Source organism: Bos taurus, chromosome X (genome assembly GCF_002263795.3).
Source record: "Bos taurus isolate L1 Dominette 01449 registration number 42190680 breed Hereford chromosome X, ARS-UCD2.0, whole genome shotgun sequence".
NCBI lineage: Eukaryota > Metazoa > Chordata > Mammalia > Artiodactyla > Bovidae > Bos > Bos taurus.
The window spans coordinates 38,194,057-38,221,313 of record NC_037357.1 but is presented as its reverse complement, the minus strand read 5'-3'; the positions used below and the strand labels follow the sequence as shown (position 1 = coordinate 38,221,313).

At 48.4% G+C, this 27,257-nt stretch overlaps 1 protein-coding gene and 1 pseudogene across 1 annotated transcript; both read right to left on the bottom strand.

Moving 5' to 3' along the window:
• Positions 1-3,938: 3,938 nt before the first annotated feature.
• Positions 3,939-6,018, bottom strand: LOC526488 (heat shock transcription factor, Y-linked-like protein-like). The gene is made up of 2 exons (XM_024988702.2): positions 4,981-6,018; positions 3,939-4,587 (listed from the first exon to the last, which is right to left on the bottom strand). The coding sequence occupies exons 1-2, from the start codon at positions 5,461-5,463 to the stop codon at positions 4,051-4,053; spliced, it is 1,020 nt and encodes a 339-aa protein (XP_024844470.1). The 5' UTR covers positions 5,464-6,018; the 3' UTR covers positions 3,939-4,050.
• A 5,340-nt stretch (positions 6,019-11,358) lies between these two features.
• LOC107132086 (melanoma-associated antigen 10-like) lies at positions 11,359-13,232 on the bottom strand (annotated as a pseudogene).
• Positions 13,233-27,257: the final 14,025 nt, after the last annotated feature.

The following is a 27,257-nucleotide window of genomic DNA, read 5'->3' as shown; positions in this document are numbered from 1 at the left end:
CTTCATTTGCCGGCAGTCGCATCAGGATGGCACCTGGTGGCTCAAAGTATGAACCTTGTTGGTTCAGGAGGCCAGCAGCCGAGGTTGAGGTGTTGGCTGACGTTGGCTCTCATGAGGGCTGTGGAGAGAGTCTGTCACATCTCTTCCCCCCTCACTTCCGGGCATTGCTGGCCATGGTGGTCATGTCTGGGCTTGAAGATCTCCACCTTCCTCTTCACCCCGGTTCTCCTGTGTGCCAGTCTGTCTCTAAATATGTCCTTTGTATGGGGACAGCCATCCTGTTAGAGGAGGATCCATCCTATTGAGCTCACTTGACCCCCATCAGCTCTGTGAAGACTTTTTCTTTGTATGTAACATCACACCGAGGTACTTGGGATTGAGACTCCAGCACCTGACTCTGAGGGGACACAATATGATTCCTCACACCCTACAAAGGCTCTCAGGAAGGAACACAATGGAATGTTCCAAGGATGGACGGCCTTCATGGCAACCAGGGGTAAATCCAGGGTCGAGGAGAGCAGGCCACCAGGGTGGGAGCCAGATCATGTGGGGCCTTGTGGGCCTGTGAGAACTGCATCTCTGCTGTGCTCGGGGAAGGAAATGCCCCGGAGGCTCTGGGCTGGGTGCTTCCGGGACCGTGTCCCCGTCCTCACAGCCACATGGAAACAGAGGCTTCCAGCCAGGTGCTGAGACCCTGCTCAGGTTCAGGCCAGCGCCTCTGCTCCTCTGCCTCCAACCCCCTCCAGTGAGCAGGGACCCCCTTCCAGGTATAAGGAAAGAAGTGAGGACAGAGGTGCATGTGGTCAGGTCCCTTGCAGTTATGGGGTATCTCTCTATCCTTCAGTGCCTCCTCAGGTGTCAAACGAGGTGACAGTAACCTAGCGGGTTATTTGAATTCTGTATTTCCCTGCGTGGTGCTGTCCCAGACTTTGGCAAGTACAGGGAGCACACCCATCCCAGAGGTTCCTTCTCTTTGTTCTTTCTCTAGGCTCTGGGCAGGGGCCAGGGCATCTGATAACAGTGGAGGCCGTGGTGTGGGAAGGGCTGCAAGGAAGGTGGCTCCCAAAGGCATGGGGAAGATACCTGGCAAGGCTGTCTGAGGTCCAGGGCAGCCCCAGGACAGAAGCCAGGTTGGTTAGCACAGATCTGCCCTCATCAACCCTGGTCTAAGATGGTAGATCTGCAGAGCGTGGGCAGGGATGGGCCCAGGAGCTGAGGGGTGGGGTAGGGGCTGGGGGTGGTGTAAGCTAAGCCCAGGACAGTGCCCATCTATGCTGGAGAGGACCAAAACCTGCCCACTGCACTGTGAAGCCAGTGAAGCCTCCCTCCTCACTGCTCCTAGGGTTTTGGTGCCCTCTGTCTTGGAACTCACCATGTGCCTCTCTCTTGCTGTCCTGCCCTCCTTGCTGACTTCCCCACAGACTGCATGTGAAGGACGGGTATTCTGGGGCACAACCCTCCCATCAGTGGACCCCATGGAGACAGATGGAAAAAGCCAGACCTCTCTGACCACCCCCCACACACACACATTCTGTGTCAGCAGGCTTGGAGGATGCTCGGGCATGTAGAGCGGAGGTCCGGCCCAGGCCTGTGAGTTTGGAGGCTGCTGGGTCAGGCTCCTGACCTTTGTGGTTCTGTGTATCCACAGCCACGTGAAGCCCTTGGAACCCTGGGAGGTGAAGTTCAGCTGTCTGTCCTGACAGCCTTAAGTGGGTTTCATCTTAAATGGTGTCAAGCCCCTGGAGAGGCAATGGCGGCCCGTGTTACATGACCACTGGCACTGTACCCTGGCCATCCACATAGCACACTGGGACTGAGTGGATGTGGCCTGGAGGGAGCTGCTGGGGCAGAGGCTGAGGATGAGCCTCGCCCAGATCCAGGCCTTGCTGCGGGATGGGGACAAGTTCAGCCTCAGTGATCATGGGCAAGTGAGGCCCTGCCCCATGCTGCCTGCATGGCCCCCGGTGCTGCCCTGGATCTCAGCCGGGTTGTGTCCATTTGTTTTCTGTTGAACCAGTTTGTGGGGGGTGGGGAGGCTAAGATTTCTTCAGAGGGACAGCGAGGGTAACTTGGCTGGGAGACAATGGCACGAGGTGCCTGACCACCTCCCTGGCCTCAGTCTCCATTTGTGCTCTGAGCAGAGGTGGGTCTAGGTCTGCACATGCACTTTGTGTGTGTGTGTGTGTGTGTGTGTGTGTGTGTGTGTGTGTGTCCTCACGTATGTCTGTGTGCCTGGCAGAGACCGTGAGAGGCAGTAAAGCACCCAGCCTGGGTTCAATACCCACACTGCCAGCAGCCAGGCGTGAGCAAGTACCCTGATTCCCCAGGGGTGAGGCCCCACAGCAACACCTCTCTGCGGGTAAATCCCTTGGGGACCTGATGCCTGCTGGCTCCTGCCGGAGCCCTCTTGCTCTGTCCCTACAGCCTGCAGTGGTCAGACTGAGAACTGGCCATGGCCAGGTGGGTTCATGGAGCACCAGGCCTCTGCCTTTCATTTCACTCCCTCCCTGGCTTGGCCTTGCACCGAATTCCCTTCGCCAAGGTGAGCCCATCTGAAAATGCTCATCCAGGGGACCCGCTTCACCTTGGGTTTCCTCTTAGTCTCTAGCAGGCATGACTTTAAATCACCTTGTTCTCCTTCTGTGTCCTGTCTTTGCACACAGGTCTCCTGGAAACTGGGGACGCTTTGCTGTGCCCAGAAAACCTAGATGCCGATGAGGTAGAGGAGCTGGAGAATCAAGCCCTGCTACCCGACCTTCGACAGAAGTACCTGACTGTGCTCGCCAAGCCCCACTGGCTGCTGCAGCCCGTCCCTGGGAGGGGCGGGAAGGACATCTTCCAGGTGGACATCCCCGAGCACCTGATCCCCTTTGGGCAGGAGGCCTGTCCAGGATGGGCTCTCGAGAGGAAGGTGGCCAAGACACCTGTACATGGTGACACTGTCCAGTCACCACTGCTTCCTGGACGTGCCCATCTGGTTCTGTCTCAATCAGCCCCACCCTGGGGTGTGATGCCAACTTGGTGCGGGTTGGGGGTCTGGGATACCCCTCATGTGGTGCAGCTCAGGACTCAGCATGAGTCTCCAGGACTTTGACCTTTATGATAAGATGGCATCGCCACTCGTTTTGGCCCTGCTGGGTCTGGGTGGTTGAGAGAAATGTGTTGTTATGAAACTGGTTAGTGTTTTTCCCTCTCTGTTCTGGTTCAAACTCCCTGATGTCGAAACAGTGTCCGGGGGTGATGGGGGAAGGCTAGGGGCGGGGCTGAGCATGAGCAGCCAGTGAGGCCTCTGGCAGGCAGAGAGGCCCACAGGCCCAGAAACAGGCCATGGTTTGTCCTTGCAGGTGACCCTTGCCCTGCTCTAATGTGTCCCTTGGCTCATAAAGCATGTGTGTTGGATGCGGTGCCTGGCTGCCTCACATCCAAAGACAGGCTCCTAAATACACCTGTGAGGGCAGAGTGACAAGGGCTGGTGTTCACTTTGTGGAAACCTTGTACTTGTCTTTGGGTTTGATGTCATGTGTTTGCAAGGCCCTTGGCCGGTGGGGTGACCCTGCTTTCTGGTCAGCCTCTTGAGGGGTGGCCCCTGGATCAACAGCTGGAGATGCTCAGCTGCTGAGCAGAAACTTGTGGCATTGTTGGGGGACCAAGGAGAAGTCCCTTCTGCTTCAGGGTGCATGACTCAGGGAAGGTGACAACCCCAAGGTCAGGAGCCCGGCTGGGCCGTCTGCTGAGCAGTGACCAGCCTGTCCTGGCTGGCCTCAGCACTCGGCTAGTGAGCCAGACCCTTGGCCAAGCATGTGAAATGCTGCTGCTTCCAATGAAAAGGGACCACGGGGACCAGACAGAAGCCTGCATGAGGTGTGGGCTTCCAGCCTCATCTGGCTCACCCGGCGCCGTGTGAATAGCATGGACAGACAAAGAACACAGACTCGCAGTTTTCATTCAATTCTTTATTTACTCCTGTGTAGTTTTGCTCCACTTTATTAGAGCCAAAAATCAATTTTTTATGACAAGAGTACTTTTGAGTGTCCCTAATAACCTGAGAGGTCAGGGATTGGGTTTGTCCTTGACCTGCTCACAGAGTACACATGTGTGATCTGAGGACTCTCCCTGCTCCTCCTCTGCCTCAGGGGCCTCGTTTGGGGCCGTGAAGGAAAGGGCTGCCGTCAGGAGGGAGTAACAGGTGTTGTACAAAGCCATCACTGAATCATAATCTGGGTACTCTGGGAGGCTCTCGGGCATTTGCCCTGTACTCCCCCTTCCAGAAGTAGCTGGGGGTGCAGACGTGGTATTGCTGGATGTGCCCTTTCCACTGGGGCCACCCTGCTCCCTGGGGAGATGGTTTGCCCCGGCCCGCCTGGCTACACTGCCCATAGACCAAAGGTGAGAGAGCACAAATGATCGCCGGCTGGGGGTTCTGCGAGCAGGTGGGGTTCCCTTGTGGACTTTCTTGCCCACCTCTTGGGTGCACTGGTTGTGGTGGAGTCGAGGAGAGTGTCTGGTCGCCACCGCTCGCTTCTTTCTCTTTGGGATGTTCCGCAGGAGGAGAGGCTTGTCTCTCTGAAAATTGGAGTTGCGATAGATCTGAAAGAAAACGAATCACTTTAGACAGCAAGGGGGAGAAGAGGCCTTCCTAGCCACCCTCCTCCCCACCACCGTCCCAGCCATGCCTATGTATAGAGACAAGATCTCTTCATTGTGGAAGGTTATGAGGCCCTAGCATGTTGCTCCCTAGAGTGCCCCTGGGGCCATCCTCACTTGAGGTGTTACTGGCGGTCCCTGACATTCAGTGGCCGCTCAGGGTCTGGAGTCACCCCTGTGGATCCTGTCTAAGGTGGGTGGTGAAACAAGACAGACCTTGTGTTCTCCTCTTTCCTTAACCACCCTCTCATGAGAACAACGTTCCCCTGGGAAATGAAACCCGTCCAGCACTCAGCTTATCTAGTCTAGCCTCCCCAAAAGGACTTTCTACATTACCATCATCTTCTTCCCTGCAGAGTGATCCGAAGGGGAGATTTTACTGAAACCATACAGGTTCAGTTCACGGATGAAGCTCTTGATGCTGTCTGTCTCAAAGATCTGGTCTGCACCTCTGCGCTGGAGGACCTCTGTCTGGAAGAGATCTGCCTCAATGACCACCATGTCTCCCTCATCGTTCCAGCGCACAGAGGTGAAGGCCTCATCCTCCACGATTCTCCAGAGCTTCCTGGGGAAGGACAGCCCAAGGAAGGTGTTGTTCTCTTCCTTGCTGGCCATTTCTGGCTTCGGGCCCTGTGGGGGCAGATTGTCATGGAGGCCTGGATCTGGGCTCTTGGGCTGGTCACCCTGCTTCTCCAAAGCCTCTCCTAAATCCAGGTTTGGATCTGGGGAGGAATCACGGGTGTCCCCTGCTGCAGGCTCCCCATCAGTTGATAGGATCAGCAGGGCTGCCCGTGCCTCATGGGAACTCTGACTAGCCATGGAGCCAGTCTAGCTAAGGAGCATTATCTATCCAAGCAGTGAGTGCTCAGGGAAAACGGGCCTCAGACCATGGTCGGGGTGCCCCATAAATACTCTCTGGAGATTCTAGAATCTGGGTCTTGGGACAGGCAGCCAATTAAGTGGTCAGCTTCCTTAACTGTTTCATGATGTCACAGAGGTGATGTGGAGAGGCAGCCCTGGACCTGTGTGGGGGAGGGAGTCTGGGGATGGAGATGGGATCCCCAGCTTGTCTCTTGTCTGAAAGTACAGAAAAGTATTTTTCAGGTTGCCTACAAGGGCTCCCTTCTGCTGCCAGGCACATTGTTTCAGGGGCCAGGCCCTGGCTGGGTTGATAAATGTGTCCCTAACTTCACTCCCCTCACTAACAACATACAGGCCTGTGGCTGGCTTCTGCTGAAGAGCCAGGCCCTAGAGAGTCCTAGGTCTGCTACCACCAAGAGAGATCCCAGGAGTCAGATGGGCCCCTAGTGACTGTCCCTCCCAGAAGATGGGGTCCGTAGCAGGCTGATTTGCCTTACCTGAGTTGGTGGCTCCCCCATCCTTCCCCCTCTTCTAGCTTTGTTATCTTCTGGCTGGTGCTGCTGGTTGGTTGGTCCCGCTCAGTTGGCCCCAAAGTCAGAGTCCTGTTGTCTTGCCCCCACCGCCCCCCAGGTCGAGATCTCCCCATAGTAGGGCTGTGCTCGAGCACAGTGGAGCGACCTCATATTCCACTTGACTGTTCCCAAGCACCTGAGACACAGATTCCCCAGGATGTCGTATGGGAGGGCAAAGCTAGGTGCTCCGCTGAGCTCACAGCCTCCCGAGCTCTGCCCACCCACAGGTATCATCCCACTGCAGATCATAGGCTGCTGTCTTCAGTTTCCATTTCTTCCCATAAAGACTGCTCTCCTGGCCCTAGAGTGCTCACTTTTGGAACACCTGTATGTGTGCTTTTCTTGTCCCCTGCCCAGAGCCTCGAATTCAGCCTCCCCGGAGGCTGCCTCAAAATTACTGTTTCCTTCATAAATGGGTTGATTGGGCTTCTGCTACCCCTGATCCTGGCCTCCCATGTCCAACTTGGGTGTCTGTGGGTACCTGCCCTTTGAAGGACTTGACTGGGGGCTCAAGGTACAGCCTGTTCTATTGAAAACAAACATTTCACTGGTCCTCTCTGAGGCCAGCTCTGATCTTCTCCGCCCCTGCCCCTGTCCCCACCACCACTGTGGACTTGTTCTCCCTTACCTAGATGGCAGATACATCAAATGATTTTGTTGGCTCACTGGTTAGGCACCTTTCAAGGGGCTTCCTTTACAGACGCTCACTCCCAGAGACATGTCAGACTTGTTGAGCTAGATGTCACCAGAGGAAGCCCCCGTCTACCTGTATTTGAAAATGGATGAGTGTCCATGTGTGGGAGTGGACAAAACTCCATTGAAAGTCACCTGTCTTCAGTGCACATGGGTGATAGGGCAGTGGGTTTAGAGATGTTTCTTCTCTGACCTTTGTGGCCACTGTTCTTCAAAATCACCATGTAGGGAACAGACTGGCACCTTGGAGAGGCCAGTGTGTGAGGACCCTAGGGCACTGTCCCCCTAGAGAAAGTGGAGTTCTGCCACTCAGTGGAGTCATTTGCCCTGTGTGAGGGCCACTGCCTGGTGTCTGAAAGGGGAGAGCTAAGAGGGTGTGAAAGAGGCTTGCCCAGGGGCCTTTCAGCCTGAGGACTGGAGGCTAGAATGGAGCTTGCAGGCCACGACCTGAGTTTGCTCCCTTGCCTTTGCACTGTTAAACAGGTTGACAAAACATTCCTTTAGGTAGGTTCATCTGACTGGGACACGACCCTGAAGGCTGTGATCATCAGTGGGGGACCCTGTTGGCTCCTCTGAAGGGGACCAAAGACCGTGGTATTTGTGGCAGCCTGGCTAGGTGGCCATTCTTGCCTGCCCCCTCTCTGGTCCCCTCCTCACCCCCTGTGTTCTGAGGGAGCTGCCTTTTCTGGTCCCCCTCCTTCAGGCACCATGTGGGCCCTGGCAGTGTGTTTGTGTGGCACCAAGTTTTTTAAGCTGTGGCTCAGGATACTTGCGTTGTGTACACACAAGCACTCATGATGTCCAAGGCCTGCCTTTCTCAGCCTCACTCTCCTGCCTCTGCCCTTGGCATCCCCACATTGGAGTCCCCAGCCCAGAGGCCCTCCAGCTACTCCCCACCCTCACTGCGGCTAGTGTGAGGAGCCCCATGTGTTGGGCTGCAGGATGCACCTGAAGGATGCGATGCATCTGGAAGGGCCTGGCCTCTGTTGGCACTGTGATGGTGGGGCAAGAATCTCTCACACTGTTGCCTTCAGACACTCCTCCACTCTCCACTGTGGGAAGGGGTTGGTTGGTCTGTGGTCCAGGCCATGTCCGAGAATATGCACTTCAATAGGATGTGGAACAGCTAATCAGCCAAACATGATGATTCATATATAAAACTAGTTAACTTTTCCAGTTAGACCATAGTGGACCATAGTGTTATTAGCTCAGTTGTGTTCAATTCTTTGAGATTCCATGGACTGTAAACCACCAGTGTCCTCTGTCCTTGCGATTCTCCAGGCAGGAATACTGGAGTGGGTTGCCATGCCCTTCTCCAGGCGATCTTCCTGACCCAGGGCTAAAACCCAGGTCTCCCACAATGCAAGCAGGTTTTTAACCTTTGAGGTACCCCAGAAGCCCCATTTCCAGTTAGAGCGCCTGTTAAATTTGGTTGTTGAGGAGTGTTCCAGCAGGAAAAAGCTGCTCCAGGAAAAGCAAGAACCACTCTTTGTCTCTGTCCCAGCCTGTCTTCCATCCAAACCATTATATTCCTTCATTGCAGCCCCAACAAAGATCAGGTCATTGATTAATGGCCAATTAAAAAATGAGATAATTTAAAGCTCATTAACACCTTACGTTCTGGATCCCTGGTACCAGGAAAGAGAGGGTAGTTCATGGATTGCTTGGGCATCACTTCAAAGGGAGTGTGACCAAAGTTCTCCAGGATTCCTTGCAGATATGGGTGGAAAACACATCCTTTACCCCTGTGGTCAATAGCAATGTGCCAAGAGCCAGGACCCCTTCCTTCCTGCCCCAGAAGGAGATGTCTCTGGGGTTTATCCAAGATGCAAAAGGACACCTCACAGCAATGATCCCTTTCAGACTTTCCCATCACCCCTAAGACACAATGCAATACTGAGGGGTGCCACCATCCAGCCTCATCAAAATCACCCCTCCCAGAAGGAACCCAGCTTTCCAAAGCCCCAAAGTGACCTGGCTCAGACACTAACCCCGGGTTGCTCCTCCTGGAGCCCCACTGCCCTGCCCCGTGTTGACTTGTTCTGTGGGACTAGAGGACGACTCTTCAACTTACTTCTGTGACTCTGGCTCCTAGACCATTGCTCTAGGAGTGGGGGTTGTCCTGCTTCTCCTAGTGTCCTCACTGCTAACATGGCCTTTCAGGGAGCAGAGGCTCTGTAAAGGTCTTCGGAATCAATGAGCCAGTGGGTAGGAGCTCAGATTAATTGCCTGTTACCTCCTTAAATAACCCAGACAAATCAAAGTAAAAAGAGATAATTTAGTTTTTGAAAATGATACCTCAAAAGGACAAAAACATGAATTTACTATGATCACCTTTATTATTGTCTAAATCTCACCCATCAATATTGCTGTTAAGTAAGCTCACATCTCCAAAACAGTTCTAATTCCAATTCCAATGTATCCCTTTCAGGGTCACAAATCAAAATGGAAGAGTGTCCAATCTCTTTTACAACCCACTCCAGTACTCTTGCCTGGAAAATCCCATGGATGGAGGAGCCTGGTGAGCTGCAGTCCATGGGGTCGCGAAGAGTCAGACACGACTGAGTGACTTCCCCTTTCACTTTTCACTTTCATGCATTGGAGAAGGAAATGGCAACCCACTCCAGTGTTCTTGCCTAGAGAATCCCAGGGATGGGGGAGCCTAGTGGGCTGCCGTCTATGGGGTCACACAGAGTTGGACACGACTGAAGTGATTTAGCAGTAGCAGCAGCAGCCTTCTGTCCAGAGAAGGCAATGGCAACCCACTCCAGTACTCTTGCCTGGAAAATCCCACGGATGGAGGAACCTGGTAGGCTGCAGTCCATGGGGTCGCTAGGAGTTGAACACGACTGAAGGACTTCACTTTTACTTTTCACTTTCATGCATTGGAGAAGGAAATGGCAACCCATTCCAGTATTCTTACCTGGAGAATCCCAGGGATGGGGAGCCTGGTAGGCTGCCATATATGGAGTTGCACAGAGTTGGACATGACTGAAGCAACTTAGCAGCAGCGGTATCAGCCTTCTCTTAAACTATCAAAGTTTGGAAATTTTCTAAAGAAAACAGAGATGAATCTCCATGTCATCGTAGAGAACAGGAACCCAAAGATGCTACACAGAGGTTCCCTCAACTGGCCCTGGCCCTCACTTCTGAAGGCTGACTGCTCCGTCTTCAATCACAGAGGGAAAGATCACCTGGCTGCTGCTCTGACTCAGGCCCCCTTTTCCTCCTTCCTTGCCACCACTGCAGACAAGGGTGGGAAGGCCCCCTGTCTTTGGTTGACTCTGAACAGAAACACCATGACTTGCCACTTGCTGGTCTCCGCCTAGGCTTGCGGACCCCACAGGAACTCATAGCAGGCAGAGTGGCTGCCCTCCCCAGGTTCAGAGGAGGCCAAGGGGGATTCAGCCTCCCCCACCTCAGCCCCCAAGAGCTGCACCTCCACAGGGCCCTGAGCCTCTCCTGGGTCCTGAAGATCTTCCTTGGTCTTGCTTGGCTTACTCAGGTCACTCATCTCGACCACAAGCCTGATTCCTAGGATCAAACCATAGACAGGAGTGATGCAGGGAACAGATCGGGACCATGGGCCTTGGCTGAGAAACGCACCCAGGATGGTCTGACACAGGCAACTTAAGTCTCCTCTTGAGGGGTCCCCTAAGTTCTCCCTCAGGGTCCTCACCTAAACTCTTTCAGAACCCAAGAATTTCATCACCAGTCTATGAGGTCCCGCCCCTTATGTAAATTCTCCAATGTCCCTGAGACCTTGTGCTTATGCAGCCACCAGAATTGCCCTAGGCTGACAGCAGGTCCTGGGACCTGCAGGGTTCCCTGTGTCCTCTCTCAAGGTCCTCATCTTGAGCCCTAGCACTTCCAGGAATGCCCCTTGTGTTGATCAGAGGTGGGACCCTCACACCAAGGCCGCCACTGCACCGAGACCCTTAAGGACAGTCTGTGGACATGACATCAGGGTTCCATGCCCAGGGTTTCCCAGAGCTGGGAGGATGTACCCGGCCGTCCTCAAACCTCCTGCTCTTCACTTTGACTCTCAGTAGGTCTGGGCACCACCTTCTCACCCTGACATTGTTCCCCTTAGAACCAGGCCCTCCCCAGCCAGGACCCCTTAGAGGCAAGCGGGAGTAGGGGGCTTATTCCCACAACACTGCTGGGGACCCAGGGTCCGATAGCACTGACATCCTGGATGTCCTGGGGTCCCAGAGCCCACCTCAGGGTTCTACCTTGACTCATAGCACAGCTGGATTCCTTCACTCTGCTGACCTGAACCTGGGCACATGACCCAGGCCCTCACTTCTTCCCTCCCATTGGGATCAGTGATGTCACATCTGGACGCCATTACCCCAGTCCCCCAGGGCTGTCAGGAGGGCAGTACATGCATCCCCTGGGGACCCCCAGTCTCCTCGAGTCTCCGCAGGATGTGGGCCCCTCTGTCTGCCCATCTGTGACTGCACCACAAATTCCAAGCCTCTGAATCCCTGAGTTCACTGAGAAAGTGAGGGGGCGTGGGGTCTCAGCCTGCCAACCCAGACTAGGTCCCCCAGGATGCCCAGTAGGAGTGGAGTGTATTCTTTGGGACCCTCTGTTCTGTCGTGCCTGGACCCTCTCATCCTCACTCAGTAGGGGGCCTCCTTAACCCTTGAGAGAAGGCTGCAGTCCCAGCACAGATGCTGGATGGGGCCTGCTGCACCCATGACCATAGGGGAGCACAGGGAACCACTCACCTTCACATGGGGGCCCCTCTTCAGTCACCAGACTTTGTAAACTTTTGTATAAAAGATGCTGTTTTAGCCAAAGAGGGTGAGGAGTGGCAGGTGAGTTAGCAAGAACTCAGCTGCCTGGAGATGGCCTTGGGCCCTCAGAGTGACTTTAGACTCCCACTCTAGGTATGGGGGTGTCCTGCTTCTCCCAGTGTCCCCACTGCTAACATAAGACCTTCCACAGAACACAGGCTCCATAAAGGTCTGTGGAATAAATGAGCCAGGGATCATGGGGGCTTATTAATCTCATCAATTTTCTCCTGCATTCTTAAATAATATCCAGCAAAATCCAACTAAACAGACATGGCTTAGCTGTAGAAAAGAACAGGCTAAAAGTATAAGAAGAAAGATCACTACAATATTTTTTTTCTGATTCTTCCACCAACAGTATACTGCTAAGTAAGTTCACCTGTGCAAACTAATTGTAATTCCAATCCATGTTACATTGCTCAGGTTCACAAAATAATGGGAGAGTTTCCAATCTCTTTTACAAAACAGCAAAACTCTGGCCCTTAAACTGGGTACGTACAAATACAAGTGTGATCAATGCCATTCACAAAGTTAGATATTGAAATTTATTAAGTTTTCAGCTGGAAAAAAAAAATTTGAACAATTCCTAAAGAAAACAGAGATGAATTTCCATGTCATCGTAGAGAACAGGAACCCAAAAGTGCTACACACTGGGTACCCCAACTGACCCGGGCCCTCACTACTGAGAAGGCTGACTGCTCCCTCTTCAGTCACAGACAGAAGGATCACCTGGCTGCTGCTCTGGCCCAGGGACCCTCTTCCTCTTCCCTCACAGCCTCTGCAAATAGAGGTGGGAAGACCCTGGAAATCCTTTCATTGTCCCTAAGCAGATACTATGTGACTAACCACTTGCTGGTCTCTGCATAGGCCCAGGGATGCCACAGGAACTCATAGCGAGCAAGGTTGCTGTCAGGCACCTGCCGGTACTCCAGGTAACCCTCCCACACCCACACATGGGTCAACAGCTCCCTGGGCTCCCCAAAGATGGAGTGCTCCCTCCTGGGACACACCCCCATCCTGCTGAGTGTTTCCCAGACCACATCCTCAGGGGTGAAGTCTCCATTTTGGATGATCAGGCTGAGGACCAGCAGCAGGAGCCCGGCCTTTGGCAGGCTCTGCCCACCACTCGGTGAGGCCCAGGGTGGGGACCAAGATGTAGATGTGCTCCCTGGGGTACACCTCCTTCACTGCCATGCCAAAGACCAACTGCAAGCACTGGGCGGCTTTATGGAAGACCACAGGTATGTGGTCCTGGTTATCCGTGAGGATCATATTCAGTATTTCGGTCTTGGAGTTCAGCTCCTTGGCACAATACTTGAGGAGCATGAACTTAAACAGGTTAGCCATCATCTCCTTAAGAGCTTCTTGGGGCAAGGCCTCCACAGGGCTGAGGAGGAGACTGAGGGAGAGAAGGCTGAGGGGGCTGCAGCCTTCCCCCACCTCAGACCACAGGGACTGCCCCTCTACCTGGCCTCGGCCTCCCCTGGGTCTTGAAGGTCTTCTTCAAGTTTGCTCAGCTCACTCATCTTGATCCTGAGCGCAGTGCCTGGGACCAAACCACAGACAGGAGTGAGGCAGAGGGATAGATGCAAACCATGTGCCTGAAGGACAGAGGGGGTGTGAGCGGCCTGACCTGAGAAACGCACCCTGGGCAGTCTGACACAGGCCACTTACAGGTCTCCTCTTGAGGGGTGATCTCGAGCTTCACAGGGGTACTCTTCCTGGACGGCCAGACACCTGGCTACCTGAAGGAGGAAGGGCAATGTCTCCCCAGGGTGCAGTCAGAACAGCTGGAAGTTCCTGAGATGACCGGGTGTGGGAATATGGGCTTTGTGGTTTCCCTCTGTTCTGGGAAGGGGAGCCCCTGGTGCACACTCACGACACCCTCCTCACCTTGACTCCTGGCACTGCCTGGATCTCCTCTGATCTCTGACCTCAGAACACGGGCCTCAGACCTCTGCTTCACCTCCTGTTTCCTGGAGCTCCTGTGAGAGACATGGAGGGGACACCTCAGGGGTAGACTGAGACATATCTCTGGGCCTTCCATGCTGGTAGGTGGGGTGGACTCTGTGAAGTCCCCCCAGTTGTGGGGTGAGGTCCCCTCAGGGCTTCCTTGTAGTGCTCACCTTTCCCCTGGCACAACCTGGTCCCTCCCCTTTGGGGGCCTGCAGGGAAACTCAGAACAAGACCCTAGTCTGAGCAGAAAGTGCTGATGGGCCCCATGTGTGGCCACACTTGCCCAGGGCTTCCTGTGGGTTCTAGGTTGGGGAGATACCCGGTCCTCAGCTCCTCCTCATGTCCTTCCTGGCCTCCAAAAACTGACCACAGGGACAGGACAGGAGTCTACTCAGTTATCCCTCCGGATCTGTAGAGTATACCCTCTGCAGACCTAAACACTGCCCCCTCTGCCCGAACACCTCAGATCCTGAGGTCCCTAAGCCATAGGTCAGGAAAACGCTCATCCTGCTATGGGGCCTCCAAGATCCCCATCAAAGGCAAGGATACCTCCCTGTCTTAAGGTCTAACGACCTCTGTCATTCCTTGCACGGAGCCTGGACTCCAGCAGGGCCCAGGATTGTCCCATCTGCCATTTTGAGACCTCACTGCTTTCACGAGGTCCCCAGTCCTCTGAGACCCCCATGTCAGGAATTCAGACAGGCCTAATGTGCTCTTCTCACACCAAGCTCTCCCAGGGCCGACTATAGGTGTGGAGACCTGCGGGGTTCCATTGGTCCTCACTCAGGGTCTCCTCTGTCCTCTTTCAGGCACCTCACCTTACCTCTGGGCAGGACCTGGGATTCTCGCCTCTCCCCATCTGAAGCCCAGCCCCTTATACCAGGGTCTCATCTCTCCAAGACCCAGATGTCAGGAAATCAGACCATGCCTGTTGCACTCATCCTATCCCCACAATTGCCCTGGACTGACGACAGAGATGAGCTTCTCTGAGGTGTCCTCTGATTGGGGTTCAGGGTCCTCTAGTTCCTTCTCAGGGTCCTCAACCTGACACCCCACCAGACCTGGGAATTGGCCCACCTGAAGCCTTGCCACATATGTAAGGTCCCCAGTCTGAGACCTGGATGCCAGGAAGTCTGGCAGGATGTCAGGATGTCTAATGAGCTCATCGTAACCCAGGGCCACCAAGGACTGACAGCAGGGACCGGCTTCCCTTGGTCTCCTCTGATTGGGGTCCAGCATCCCCTCAGTCCTCCCTCAGGGTCCTCACCTAAACTGCTTCAGAACCTAAGACTCTCCCCTCCAGTCTCTGAGGCCTCACCCCTTATATCAAGTCTCCAGTGTCTCTGAGACCTGATACTCACGTCCCCACCAGAGTCACCCTTGGCATGACAGCAGGTTCTGGGACCTGTGGGATTCCTTGTGTCCTCCATCAAGGTCCTCATCTTGAGCCCTGACATGTCCAGGTATGCCCCTTGTGTTGACCAGAGACGGGACCCTCACACCAAGGCCATCACTTCAGTGGGACCCCCAGCCAGAGGAGTCTGCAGACACGACATCAGGGCTCCATGCTCAGGGATTCCCAGAGCTGAGATGATGCCTTGGACATTCTTCAACCCTCCTTCTGCTCTTCACTTTGACTCTCAGCAGGTCTGAGCACAACCCTCTGTCCCTGACCTTGTTCCCCTTAGAACCAGGCCCTCCCCAGCCAGGACTCCTGAGAGGCAAGTGAGAGTAAGGGGCTAATTCCTACAACTCTGCCAGGGTCTCCCTGGGCTGAGACAATTGATGACTTGGAAATCCTGGTGTCACAGAGACCCTCTGAGGGTTCTACCTTGACTCCTAACACAGCTGGGTTCCTTTACTCTGCTGACCTTAACCTGGGAACCTGACCCAAGCCCTCACTTCTCCCCTCCCATCAGGATCAATGAGGTTAAATTTGAATGCCATGCTCCCTGGTCCCCCAGGGCTCTCAGGAGGGAGGCACATGCATCCCCTGGGGACCCTAGAAAAGACCCTCATCTCGAGTCTTCACAGGACATGGGCACCTCCCTCTGCCCACCAGAGAATGTGTCCCACAGACCAAGCCTATGACTCCCTGAGTTCACTGAGGAAGTGAGCAGGTGTGGAGTCTCAGCCTAACAGCCCAGACCGGGATGCCCAGATATTTCAGTTGGGGTCGAGTGTGGTTTTTTTTTTTTTTTTTTTTTTTGATGTTGAAAATTTTTGAATATAAATTTATTTATTTTAATTGTAGGCTAATTACTTTACAATATTGTATTGGTTTTATGATACATCAACATGAGTCTGCCATGGTGTACACGTGTTCCCCATCCTGAACACCCCTAATAACTCCCTCCCCATACCATTCCTTTGGGTCATCCCAGTGCACCAACCGCAAGCATCCTGTATCAGCCATTGGAACTGGACTGGCGATTCATTTCACATATGATATTACACATGTTTCAGTGCCATTCTCCCAAATCATCCCACCCTAGACCTCTCCCACAGACTCCAAAAGACTGTTCTATACATTTGTGTCTCTTTTGCTGTCTTGCATACAGAGTTATCATTACCATCTTTCTAAATTCCATATATATGTGTTAGTATACTGTAGTGGTTTTTTTTTTTTTTTTTCTGGCTTACTTCACTCTGTATAATAGGCTCCAGTTTCATCGACCTCATTAGAACTGATTGAAATGTATTCTTTTTAATGACTGAGTAATACTCCATTGTGTATATGTACCACAGCTTTCTGATCCATTCATCTGCTGATGGGCATCTAGGTTGCTTCCATGTCCTATCTATTATAAACAGTGCTGTGATGAACACTGGGGTATACGTGTCTCTTTCAATTCTGGTTTCCTCGGTGTGTATGCCCAGCAGAGGGACTGCTGGGTCATAAGGCAGTTCTATTTCCAGTTTTTTAAGGAATCTCCACACTGTTCTCCATAGTGGCTGTACTAGTTTGCAATCCCACCAACAGTGTAAGAGGGTTCCCTGTTCTCCACACCCTCTCCAGAATTTACTGCTTGTAGACTTTTGCATAGCAACCATTCTGACTGGCGTGAAATGGTACCTCATTGTGGTCTTGATTTGCATTTCTCTGGTAATGAGTGATGTTGAGCATCTTTTCATATGTTTGTTAGCCATCTGTATGTCTTCTTTGGAGAAATGTTTGTTTAGTTCTTTGGTCCATTTTTTTATTGGGTCGTTTATTTTCTGGAATTGAGCTGCAGGAGTTGCTTGTATATTTTTGAGATTAATTATTTGTCTGTTACTTCACTTGCTATTATTTTCTCCCATTGTAAAGGCTGTTTTTTCACCTTGCTTATAGTTTCCTTTGTTGTGCAGAAGCTTTTAATTTTAATTAGGTCCCATTTGCTTATTTTTGCTTTTATTTCCAATATTCTGGGAGGTGAGTCATAGAGGATCCTGCTATGATTTATGTCGGAGAGTGTTTTGCCTATGTTCTCCTCTAGGAGTTTTATAGTTGCTGGTCTTACATTTAGATCTTTAATCCATTTGAGTTTATTTTTGTGTATGGTGTTAAAAAGTGTTCTAGTTTCATTTTTTTACAAGTGATTGACCAGTTTTCCCAGCACCACTTGTTAAAGAGATTGTCTTTTCTCCATTGTATATTCTTGCCTCCTTTTTCAAAGATAAGTTGTCCATAGGTGCATGGACTTATCTCTGGGCTTTCTACTTTGTTCCATTGATCTACATTTCTGTCTTTGTGCCAGTACCATACTGTCTTGATGACTATGGCTTTGTAGTAGAGCCTGAAGTCAGGCAGGTTGATTCCTCCAGTTCCATTCTTCTTTCTCAAGATTGCTTTGGCTATTCGAGGTTTTTTGTATTTCCATACAAATTGTGAAATTATTTGTTCTAGCTCTGTGAAAAATACCGTTGGTAGTTTGATAGGGATTGCATTGAATCTATAGATTGCTTTGGGTAGTATACTCATTTTCACTATATTGATTCTTCTGATCCATGAACAGGGTATATTTCTCCATCTATTAGTGTCCTCTTTGATTTCTTTCACCAATGCTTTATAGTTTTCTGTATATAGGTATTTTCTTTCTTTAGGTAGATATATTCCTAAGTATTTCATTCTTTTTGTTGCAGTGGTGAATGGAATTGTTTCCTTAATTTCTCTTTCTATTTTCTCATTATTAGTGTATAGGAATGCAAGGGATTTCTGTGTGTTGATTTTATATCCTGCAACTTTACTATATTCATTGATTAGTTTTAGTAATTTTCTGGTGGAGTCTTTAGGGTTTTCTATGTAGAGGATCATGTCACCTGCAAACAGTGAGTTTTACTTCTTTTCCAATTTGGATTCCTTTTATTTCTTTTCCTGCTCTGATTGCTGTGGCCAAAACTTCCAAACCTATGTTGAATAGTAGTGGTGTAATTGGGGACTCTTGTCTTGTTCCTGACTTTAAGGGAAATGCTTTAAATTTTTCACCATTGAGGATAATGTTTGCTGTGGGTTTTTCATATATAGCTTTTATTATGTTGAGGTACGTTCCTTCTATTCCTGCTTTCTGGAGAGTTTTTATCATAAATGGATGTTGAATTTTGTCAAAGGCTTTCTCTGCATCTATTGAGATAATTATATGGCTTTTATTTTTCAATTTGTTAATGTGGTGTATTACATTGACTGATACGTGGATATTGAAGAATCCTTGCATTCCTGGGATAAAGCCCACTTGGTCAAGATGTATAATCTTTTCAATGTGTTGTTGGATTCTGATTGTTAGAATTTTGTTAAAGATTTTTGCATCTATGTTCATCAGAGATATTGGCCTGTAGTTTTATTTTTGTGTGTGACATCTTTGTCAAGCTTTGGTATTAGGGTGATGGTGGCCTCATAGAGTGAGTTTGGAAGTGTACATTCCTCTGAAATTTTCTGGAAGAGTTTGAGTAGAATAGATGTTAGCTCTTCTCTAAATTTTTGGTAGAGTTCAGCTGTGAAGCTGTCTGGACCTGGGCTTTTGTTTGCTGGAAGAAATCTGATTACATTTTCAATTTTCGTGCTTCTGATGGGTCTGTTAAGATTTTCTATTTCTTCCTGGTCCAGTTTTGGGAAGTTGTACTTTTCTAAGAATTTGTCCATTTCTTCCAAGTTGTCCATTTTATTGGCATATAATTGCTGATAGTAGTCTCTTATGATCCTTTGTATTTCTGTGCTGTCTGTTGTGATCTCTCCATTTTCATTTCTAATTTTATTGATTTGATTTTTCTCCCTTTGTTTCTTGATGAGTCTGGCTAATGGTTTGTCAATTTTATTTATCCTTTCAAAGAACCAGCTTTTGGCTTTGTTGATTTTTGCTCTGGTCTCTTTTGTTTCTTTTGCATTTATCTCTGCCCTAATTTTTAGGATTTCGTTCCATCTACTAATCCTGGGGTTCTTCATTTCTTCCTTTTCTAGTTGCTTTAGGTGTAGAGTTAGGTGATTTACTTGACTTTTTTCTTTTTTCTTGAGGTATGCCTGTATTGCTGTGAACTTTCCCCTTAGCACTGCTTTTACAGTGTCCCACAGGTTTTGGGCTGTTGTGTTTTCATTTTCATTTCTTTCTATTCATATTTTGATTTCTTTTTTGAATTCTTCTGTGATTTATTGGTTATTCAGCAGTGTGTTGTTCAGCCTCCATATGTTGTGATTTTTAATAGTTTTTCTCCCGTAATTGAGATCTAATCTTACTGCATTGTAGTCAGAAAAGATGCTTGGAATGATTCCTTTTTTTTTTTTTTTTTTTTTTTACCAAGGCTAGATTTATAGCCCAGGATGTGATCGATCCTGGGGAAGGTTCCATGTGCACTTGAGAAAAACGTGAAATTCATTGTTTTGGGGTGAAATGTCCTATAGATATCAGTTAGGTCTAACTGGTCTATCACTATCAGTTCAGTTCAGTCACTCAGTTGTGTTGGACTCTTTGCATCCCCATGGACTGCAGCACATCAGTCTTTCCTGTCCATCACCAACTCCCAGAGATTGCTCAAACTCATGTCCATCAATCAGTGATGCCAATCAAACATCTCATCCTCTGTTGTCCCCTTCTCCTCAGACTTCAGTCTTTTCAGCATCAGGGTCTTTTCCAATCAGTCAGTTCTTTCAGTCAGTTGGCCAAAGTAGTACAGCTTCAGCTTCAGCTTCGGTCCTTCCAATGAATATTCAGGACTGATTTTCCTTAGGATGGACTGGTGGTCTCCTTGCTGTCCAAGGGACTCTGAAGAGTCTTCCTCAACACCACAGCTCAAAACCATCAATTCTTTGGTGCTCAGCTTTCTTTATGCTGCAACTCTTGCATCCATACATGACTACTGGAAAAACCATAACTTTAACTATATGGAGCTTTGTTGGCAAAGTAATGTCTCTGCTTTTTAATATGCTGTCTAAGTTTGTTCTATTTTTTTCTTCCAAGAAGCATGGTTGCAGACACCATATTCAGTAATTTTGAGCCTAAGAAAATACAGTCTGTCACTGTTTCCATTGCTTCCCCGTCTATTTGCCATGAAGTGATTGGACAAGATGCCATGATCTTCATTTTTTGACTGTTGAGTTTTAAGCCAGCTTCTTCTTTGTTACATTCACTAGTTTGTTGCATTTTTAGATTCCACATACAGATGATATTACAGAGTATTTGTCTTTCTCTTTCCCTAATTTGACTTATTTTACTAAGGAAAATTCCTCACAAGTCCATCCATATTGTTGCAAATAGCAAATTTTCATTCTTTTTTGTGACTAATATCCCTGTGTGTGTGTGTGTGTGTGTGTGTGTGTGTGCATGCAGCTCTGTATACAATACTGCTTCTTTATTCATTTATCTGTTGATGAGCATTTGGTTTGCTTTCATATCTTGGCTAGTGTCTTAACTAGTGGGATTCTCCCTCTCCCACAAATTCTTTCTTCTTTTCTCTTTAGAGAGGATCCTCTAACATTTATTTCAGGTTTAGTTTAGTATTGATGAACTCTTAATTTTTGCTTGTCTGAGAAGCACTTTGTCTCTCAAGTCTGAATGATAATCTTACTGGGTAGATATTCAGGTTGTAAGTATTTCTCTTTCAACATTTTAAATATAAATATATAATGCCACTCACTGTGGCCTGCAAGGTTTCTATACAAAATTTAGCAGATAGCCTTATGGTGCTTCCCTTTTATGTGATTCTGTGATTTCTCTTGCTGCCTTTAGAATCTTCTCTTTATTTTTAACTCCTGCCATTTTAATTATACTGTATCTTAGTGTGGGTTTGTTTTGGTTTATTTTGTTTGGTACCCTGTGTGATTTCTGTACTACCTTCTGGTTTTGGAAGTTTTCAGCCATAATTTCATCAAATACAATTTACCATCTTTTCTCTCTTTTATTCTTTTGAGACACCAATAATATGAATGCTGATAAGCTTAATGTTATCCATAGGTCTCTTAAACTGTTCTCATTTTCTTTGGCGGGGGGAAGGTTTCTTTTAGCTATTCTGATTGGTGATTTCCATTATTATTCACTCCTGTGTTATTGTCAGTTCTGCTGTTAATTCTTCTTGTTTTTTTTTTTTTTATTTCTGTTAATGTATTCCTCAGCTCTGTCTGGTTCTTTTTTATATTTTCTGGTTCCTTGTTAGAATTTTCAATGCGTTTTCCTATTTTTTTCTAGTTGAGTTAGCATTATTATTACTATTTCTTTGGACACTTTACCTAGTTAATTCTTTATCTGTTATTTAGTTGTTTGGTCATAGGTTCAAAATAAAGCACAATTGCACTCATCTCACATGCTAGTAAAGTAATTCTTAAAATTCTCCAAACCAGGCTTCAGCAATATGTGAACCATGAAATTCCAGATGTTCAAGTTGGTTTTATAAAAGGCAGAGGAATCAGAGATCAAATTGCCAATATCTGCTGGATCATCAAAAAAGCAAGAGAGCTTCAGAAAAACATCTATTTCTGTTTTATTGACTATGCCAAAGCCTTTGACTGTGTGTACTGGGGTCCAGCTCCGGTAGGATCCAGGGAATCCCTCAGGAGGATGGCATCAGTGAATAGGGAAAGTAAAAGGGGAGAGAAAGAGGCTTGATCTTCCTTGGTTTACACAGAAAGCCAATAAAGTCCGTGACACTGGACTTGCTCTGTCTACGGAGGCCACAGGAGCCCTCTCGGTGGGGTGAAGACGCAGGGCGCCCTTCCCCTGAAGACGCTAGGCACCTTCCAGATTGAGTCTTAGAAACCCGGGCAGATAAGTGGACTCAGAGAGCCCCTGTGCTCCAAGTAGTCATCCTGAAAGAAGAACAGAGAGAGAAAAGGAGAGAAAAGGGAAAAAGAATGACACGGGAAGACCAAGCTCTGATGAAGCCAGCTCCATAGCTTTATTTTCAAAAGGACCTTTTATACCCCAAGTTGTACATAGAGGATAATAGGGGGTATAGAGTCATGAAAGGTCAGCAGTCCTTGATCCTTATCGAGACCAGGTTTCTTTCTGCAAACTTACCATATACAAAGGCTTTAGGTGATTTACATCATCTTCTGGCCAGGAGGCATGTTAACATTTTTCTTCTGATAAAGCTGAGTCAACCAGAAAAACTTATTTTCTCCAAAGGTGATTTCTTTAAAGTTTGGCAACACTTTCTGAAAGCACTAGATAAAGTTGCATTCCTATAGGGCAAAGTGCAGTGGGGGATAACAAGGAAAGAATTTATTAACTCAAGGGTCGAAGGAGGTTAACATCAAGGTTACTACTTATATTTCTATATACCAACTATATTAATTAATATACTCACAAGGACACAATGGGTAAGGGATATAGAAACTTGGCAGCAAGCATTAGCTCAAGAATGAAATCCTCCATCAGTTCTGTTCTAATAATTTTTAACTCCCTGAGAAGCTCTATATTGTTTGAATATCTTAAGCTTCCCGTGCCTCTCACGGTTGGGAGGATGTAAACAATCATATGCGTAGCTGTGGGAGTCTGGATAAACCTGTCAGGCAAGTTAGAAAGCTATCTGAGGGATTTGAATTGAAACACTCCTATTGTGCCCAGGAGACTTATTAACTAGAGCTCTAAGTTGATGTCCTTCAGAGAAAGGTGGTCGGGGATAGCCTCCCATTAATGTCAGAGGAGTTGGTGCAAGTCATAAAATAGTAAGACAGACAGATTCTGGTTTGGGGGTAGATGCTCGAGCAGGTCCAGGGGGTCCCTTGAGTCCTGACTCGCCTTTGCCTTCAGGTCCTCTCTGCATGACCTTTGTTATGGGTGGGATCTCCCATGCTGGTTCCCGGCATGTGTGGATCACAATAAACTGAGGAAAATTCTTCAAGAGATGGGAATACCAGACCACCTGACCTGCCTCTTGAGAAACATGTATGCAGTCAGGAAGCAACAGTTAGAACTGGACATGGAACAAAAGACTGGTTCCAAATAGGAAAAGGAGTACATAAAGGCTGTATATTGTCACCCTACTTATTTAACTTATATGCAGAGTACATCATAAGAAATGCTGGGCTGGAGGAAGCACAAGCTGGAATCAAGATTGCCAGGAGAAATATCATTAACCTCAGATAGGCAGATGACACCACCCTTATGGCAGAAAGTGAAGAAGAACTAAAGAGCCTCTTGATGAAAGTGAAAGAAGAGAGTGATAAAGTTGGCTTAAAGCTCAGCATTCAGGAAACTATGATCATGGCATCTGGTCCCATCACTTCATGGGAAATAGATGGGAAAACAGTGGAAACAGTGGCTGGCTTTATTTTTCTGGGCTCCAAAATCGCTGCAGATGGTGATTGCAGCCATGGAATTAAAGGAAGCTTACTCCTTGGAAGGAGAGTTATGACGAACATAGATAGCGTATTAAAAAGCCGAGACTCTGTGGGAGATGGAGAGGATGGGATGATTTGGGAGAATGGCATTGAAACATGTATAATATCATATATGAAACGAATTGCCAGTCCAGGTTCGATGCATGATACAGGATGCTTGGGGCTGGTGCACTGAGATGACCCAGAGGGATGGTACGGGGCGGGAGGTGGGAGGGGAGTTCAGGATAGGGAACACGTGTACACCCATGGCAGATTCATGTTGATGTATGGCAAAAACAATACAATATTGTAATTAGCCTCTAATTAAAATAAATAAATTTATATTAAAAATAAAAAGCAGAGACATTACTTTGCCAACCAAGGTCCTTCTAGTCAAGGCTGTGGTTTTTCCAGCGGTCATGTATGGATGTGAGAGTTGGACTATAAAGAAAGCTGAGCACCAAATAATTGATGCTTTTGAACTGTGGTGTTGGAGAAGACTCTTGAGAGTCCCTTGGACTGCAAAGAGATCCAACCAGTCCATCCTGAAGGATATCAGTCCTGGGTGTTCATTGGAAAGACTGATGTTGAAACTGAAACTCCAATAATTTGGCCACCTGATGCAAAGAGCTGACTCATTGGAAAAGACCCTGATGCTGCGAAAGATTGAGGGCAGGAGGAAAAGGGGATGACAGAGGGTGAGATGGTTAGATGGCATCACCAACTCAATGGACATGGGTTTGGGTGGACTCCGCGAGTTGATGATGGACAGGGAGGCCTGGCGTGCTGCAGTTCATGGTGTCACAAAGAATCAGACATGACTGACCGACTGAACTGACTTTCTCAGTCTTTCAATGGAGATCAGTCCTTCTGTCTTCCCATTTTTCTCTGCCTCTCTGAATTTAATTGCATCAATTATCTATTATGGTCTTGAAGGGGTGATCTTGTGGGGGAGCATCACTGTACAGCCTGTACCATATTCAGTGGGGGGTGGGGGTGGAGGTGGGGGTGGGCCTGAATTTCATGGACTACAAGTCACATCTTTCCTTGGGGTGTGCAAGCAGCTATCACCTGGGAAGTTCGGCGGTCCCAGGTCTGAAGCCAGATGTGAGGCAGAAACTTCCTTTTTCTCAGTGGCTTTCACTGTCCTATTGGGGGCAGGGTGGGGTCCCAAGTTTCTGGAGAAGAAGCCCTGAATGTCAGACCAGATCTGGCTGTGTTCCCTCAAGTATGTACGCTCCCCTCTCCCAGCACTGCAACGCTTGCCACAGAGGGACAAGAGGAGCATGTTCTGGTTAGGGAAAAAAAGGAGCAAATCTATAGGCTGGCTGCTTACACAGGTCCAGGCTACCTCCAACTTGCCATCTGTGCCAGCACCGGCAGTAGCGTCTCCTGCCCTGCTTAAACATAGCTTCTGATCTGAGACCTCTTAGTCCCTCACAGCTGATCACTTCCCCCAGCCTCTGCTATCCCTACCCTGTTGAAGACGGGTGCCATTGGGCAGGTGAGGCCCTCATGGGCTCTGGGCACATACTGGATCATCTCCTGTGGCAGGCTGGCCTCCACCAGAGATCAGCACTTCTCCTGATGTAAGTGCCCTCCATGAGCATGGCCCTGTCTCTCCCACCCAGATGCCGCCCTGGACCAGATGTACCTCTGTTTCCCACATCCCAACTCTCTGCTTCGTCATGGCAGCCCCTGCTCCAATGCAGATAAGCCACACTAAGTAAGCTTGGCATGTGTAGGGGTGGGCACTTGGGGGGAAAACAGGCATCCACAAATGCAGTCTCAATCTGTCCTCTTTACTGTGGCTTGGGAGCAAGCCCCTGAGCACATGCTCCTGGAGAGGGAAGTCCAGGCTTTCCACAGACCTCCTGTTAGTCCACATGGCTCTGCAACCAGCTAAGGGTGTTTCTCTTCCCTATGTCAGACCCCAGGACTTGTGTGCAATATATGGCTCGAACCACTCACACCCAGGGCATATCTCCAACCGTGTAATCTCCCTTATATTCTTAGTCCTCTCCCATGGGCACAGGTCAGGACTTGAATGATACTTTTTCCTTCCTACCCTATTACCCGTGGATCTTTCTTTGAGAGTAGGTTTAGGAATCTTTCTGCATTTTCCGATTAGTTTTTTGAGCTAATTGTTCTACATGTCGATGTATTTTTTTTTTTTAATTTGAGTATATTTGATTTACTATGTTGTGTTTTAGGTGTACAGCAAAGTGATTCAGCTTTACATATACATGTATTTGGACTTCCCACTTGGCTCAGTTGTTAAAGAATCAATGAACGAGATTTGGGTTCAATCCCTGCGTTGGGAAGATATGCTCAGAGGGTCATAACAAGCCACTCCAGTATTCTTGCCTGGAAAATCTCATGGACAGAGGAGCCTAGGAATCTACAGTCCATAGGGTTACAAAGACTAGGGCACATCTGAAGCAACTGAGCTTGCACAGGCACACATACATATATCTATTCCTTTACAAATTCTTTTTCCATTTATGTTGTTACAGAATGTCTAGCAGAGTTGCCTGTGGTTTTGTAGTAGGTCCTTTTTGGCTATCTATTTTATATATAGTGGTGTCTATACCACAGCCTTGTCTAAATCAATGAAACTAAGGCATGCCGGTGGGGCAACCCAAGACGGGTGGGTCATGGTGGAGAGATCAGACTGAATGTGGTCCACTGGAGAAGGGAATGGCAAACCACTTCAGTATGCTTGCCTTGAGAACCCCATGAACAGTATGAAAAAGCGAAATGATAAGATACTGAAAGAGGAACTCCCCAGGTCAGTAGATGCCCAATATGCTACTGGAGACCAGTGCAGAAATAACTCCAAAAAGAATGAAGGGATGGAGCCAAAGCAAAAACAATACCCAGCTGTGGATGTGACTGGTGATAGAAGCAAGGTCTGATGCTGTAAAGAGCAATATTGCATAGGAACCTGGAATGTCAGGTCCATGAATCAAGGCAAATTGGAAGTGGTCAAACAAGAGATGGCAAGAGTGAATGTCGACATTCTAGGAATCAGTGAACTGAAATGGACTGGAATGGGTGAATTTAACTCAGATGACCATTATATCTACTACCGCTGGCAGGAATCCCTCAGAAGAAATGGAGTGGCCATCATGGTCAACAAAAGAGCCTGAAATGCAGTACTCAGATGCAATCTCAAAAATGACAGAATGATCTCTGTTCGTTTCCAAGGCAAACCATTCAATATCACAGTAATCCAAGTCTATGCCCCAACCAGTAATGCTGAAGAAGCTGAAGTTGAACGGTTCTATGATGACCTACAAGACCTTTTAATACAATTTCTGTCCTTTATAGAGCCCATCTTTGCATGAAATATTCCCTTGGTATCTCTAATTTTCTTGAAGAGATCTCTAGTCTTTCCCATTCTGTTGCTTGCCTCTATTTCTTTGCATTGATCACTGAAGACTCAGATGGTGACAAGCCATGCCTTATTTATCATCATGTCAACACAAATAACCAATAAATGATATGTAACAGGAGTCAAAATAGAAAAGAATTTTATTGAACCAAACTGAGGACCACGGCCTAGGGAACAACTTCTCAGTAACTCTCAGAAGCTGTGCTGGAGAAGCATGGTTTTCATCACAGTTTTATATCTTTGCAGAATAAAGAACCATCAAACAGAAACATGCAGGGGTACATTCCTTCAAGATTTCAAAAGTAATAGATTAGCACGTACAGAGTGAATCATCAGGACCTTGGTATCTGGGAAGGAAAACTTATATTTAAAGGAATACTAGCATAAGCATCATAGAATAGGGTAGCATTTATCCCCACCTTCAAAGTGTACATGCTTTACTTCTGGATAAAGAATTATTTTCTTAATGGCTAAAGCAGATGTACACCGCATGATAAACAGGTCGTAAGACAGGCTGTTCTAGTTAGCATAAAGTTCAAGCTAAATCA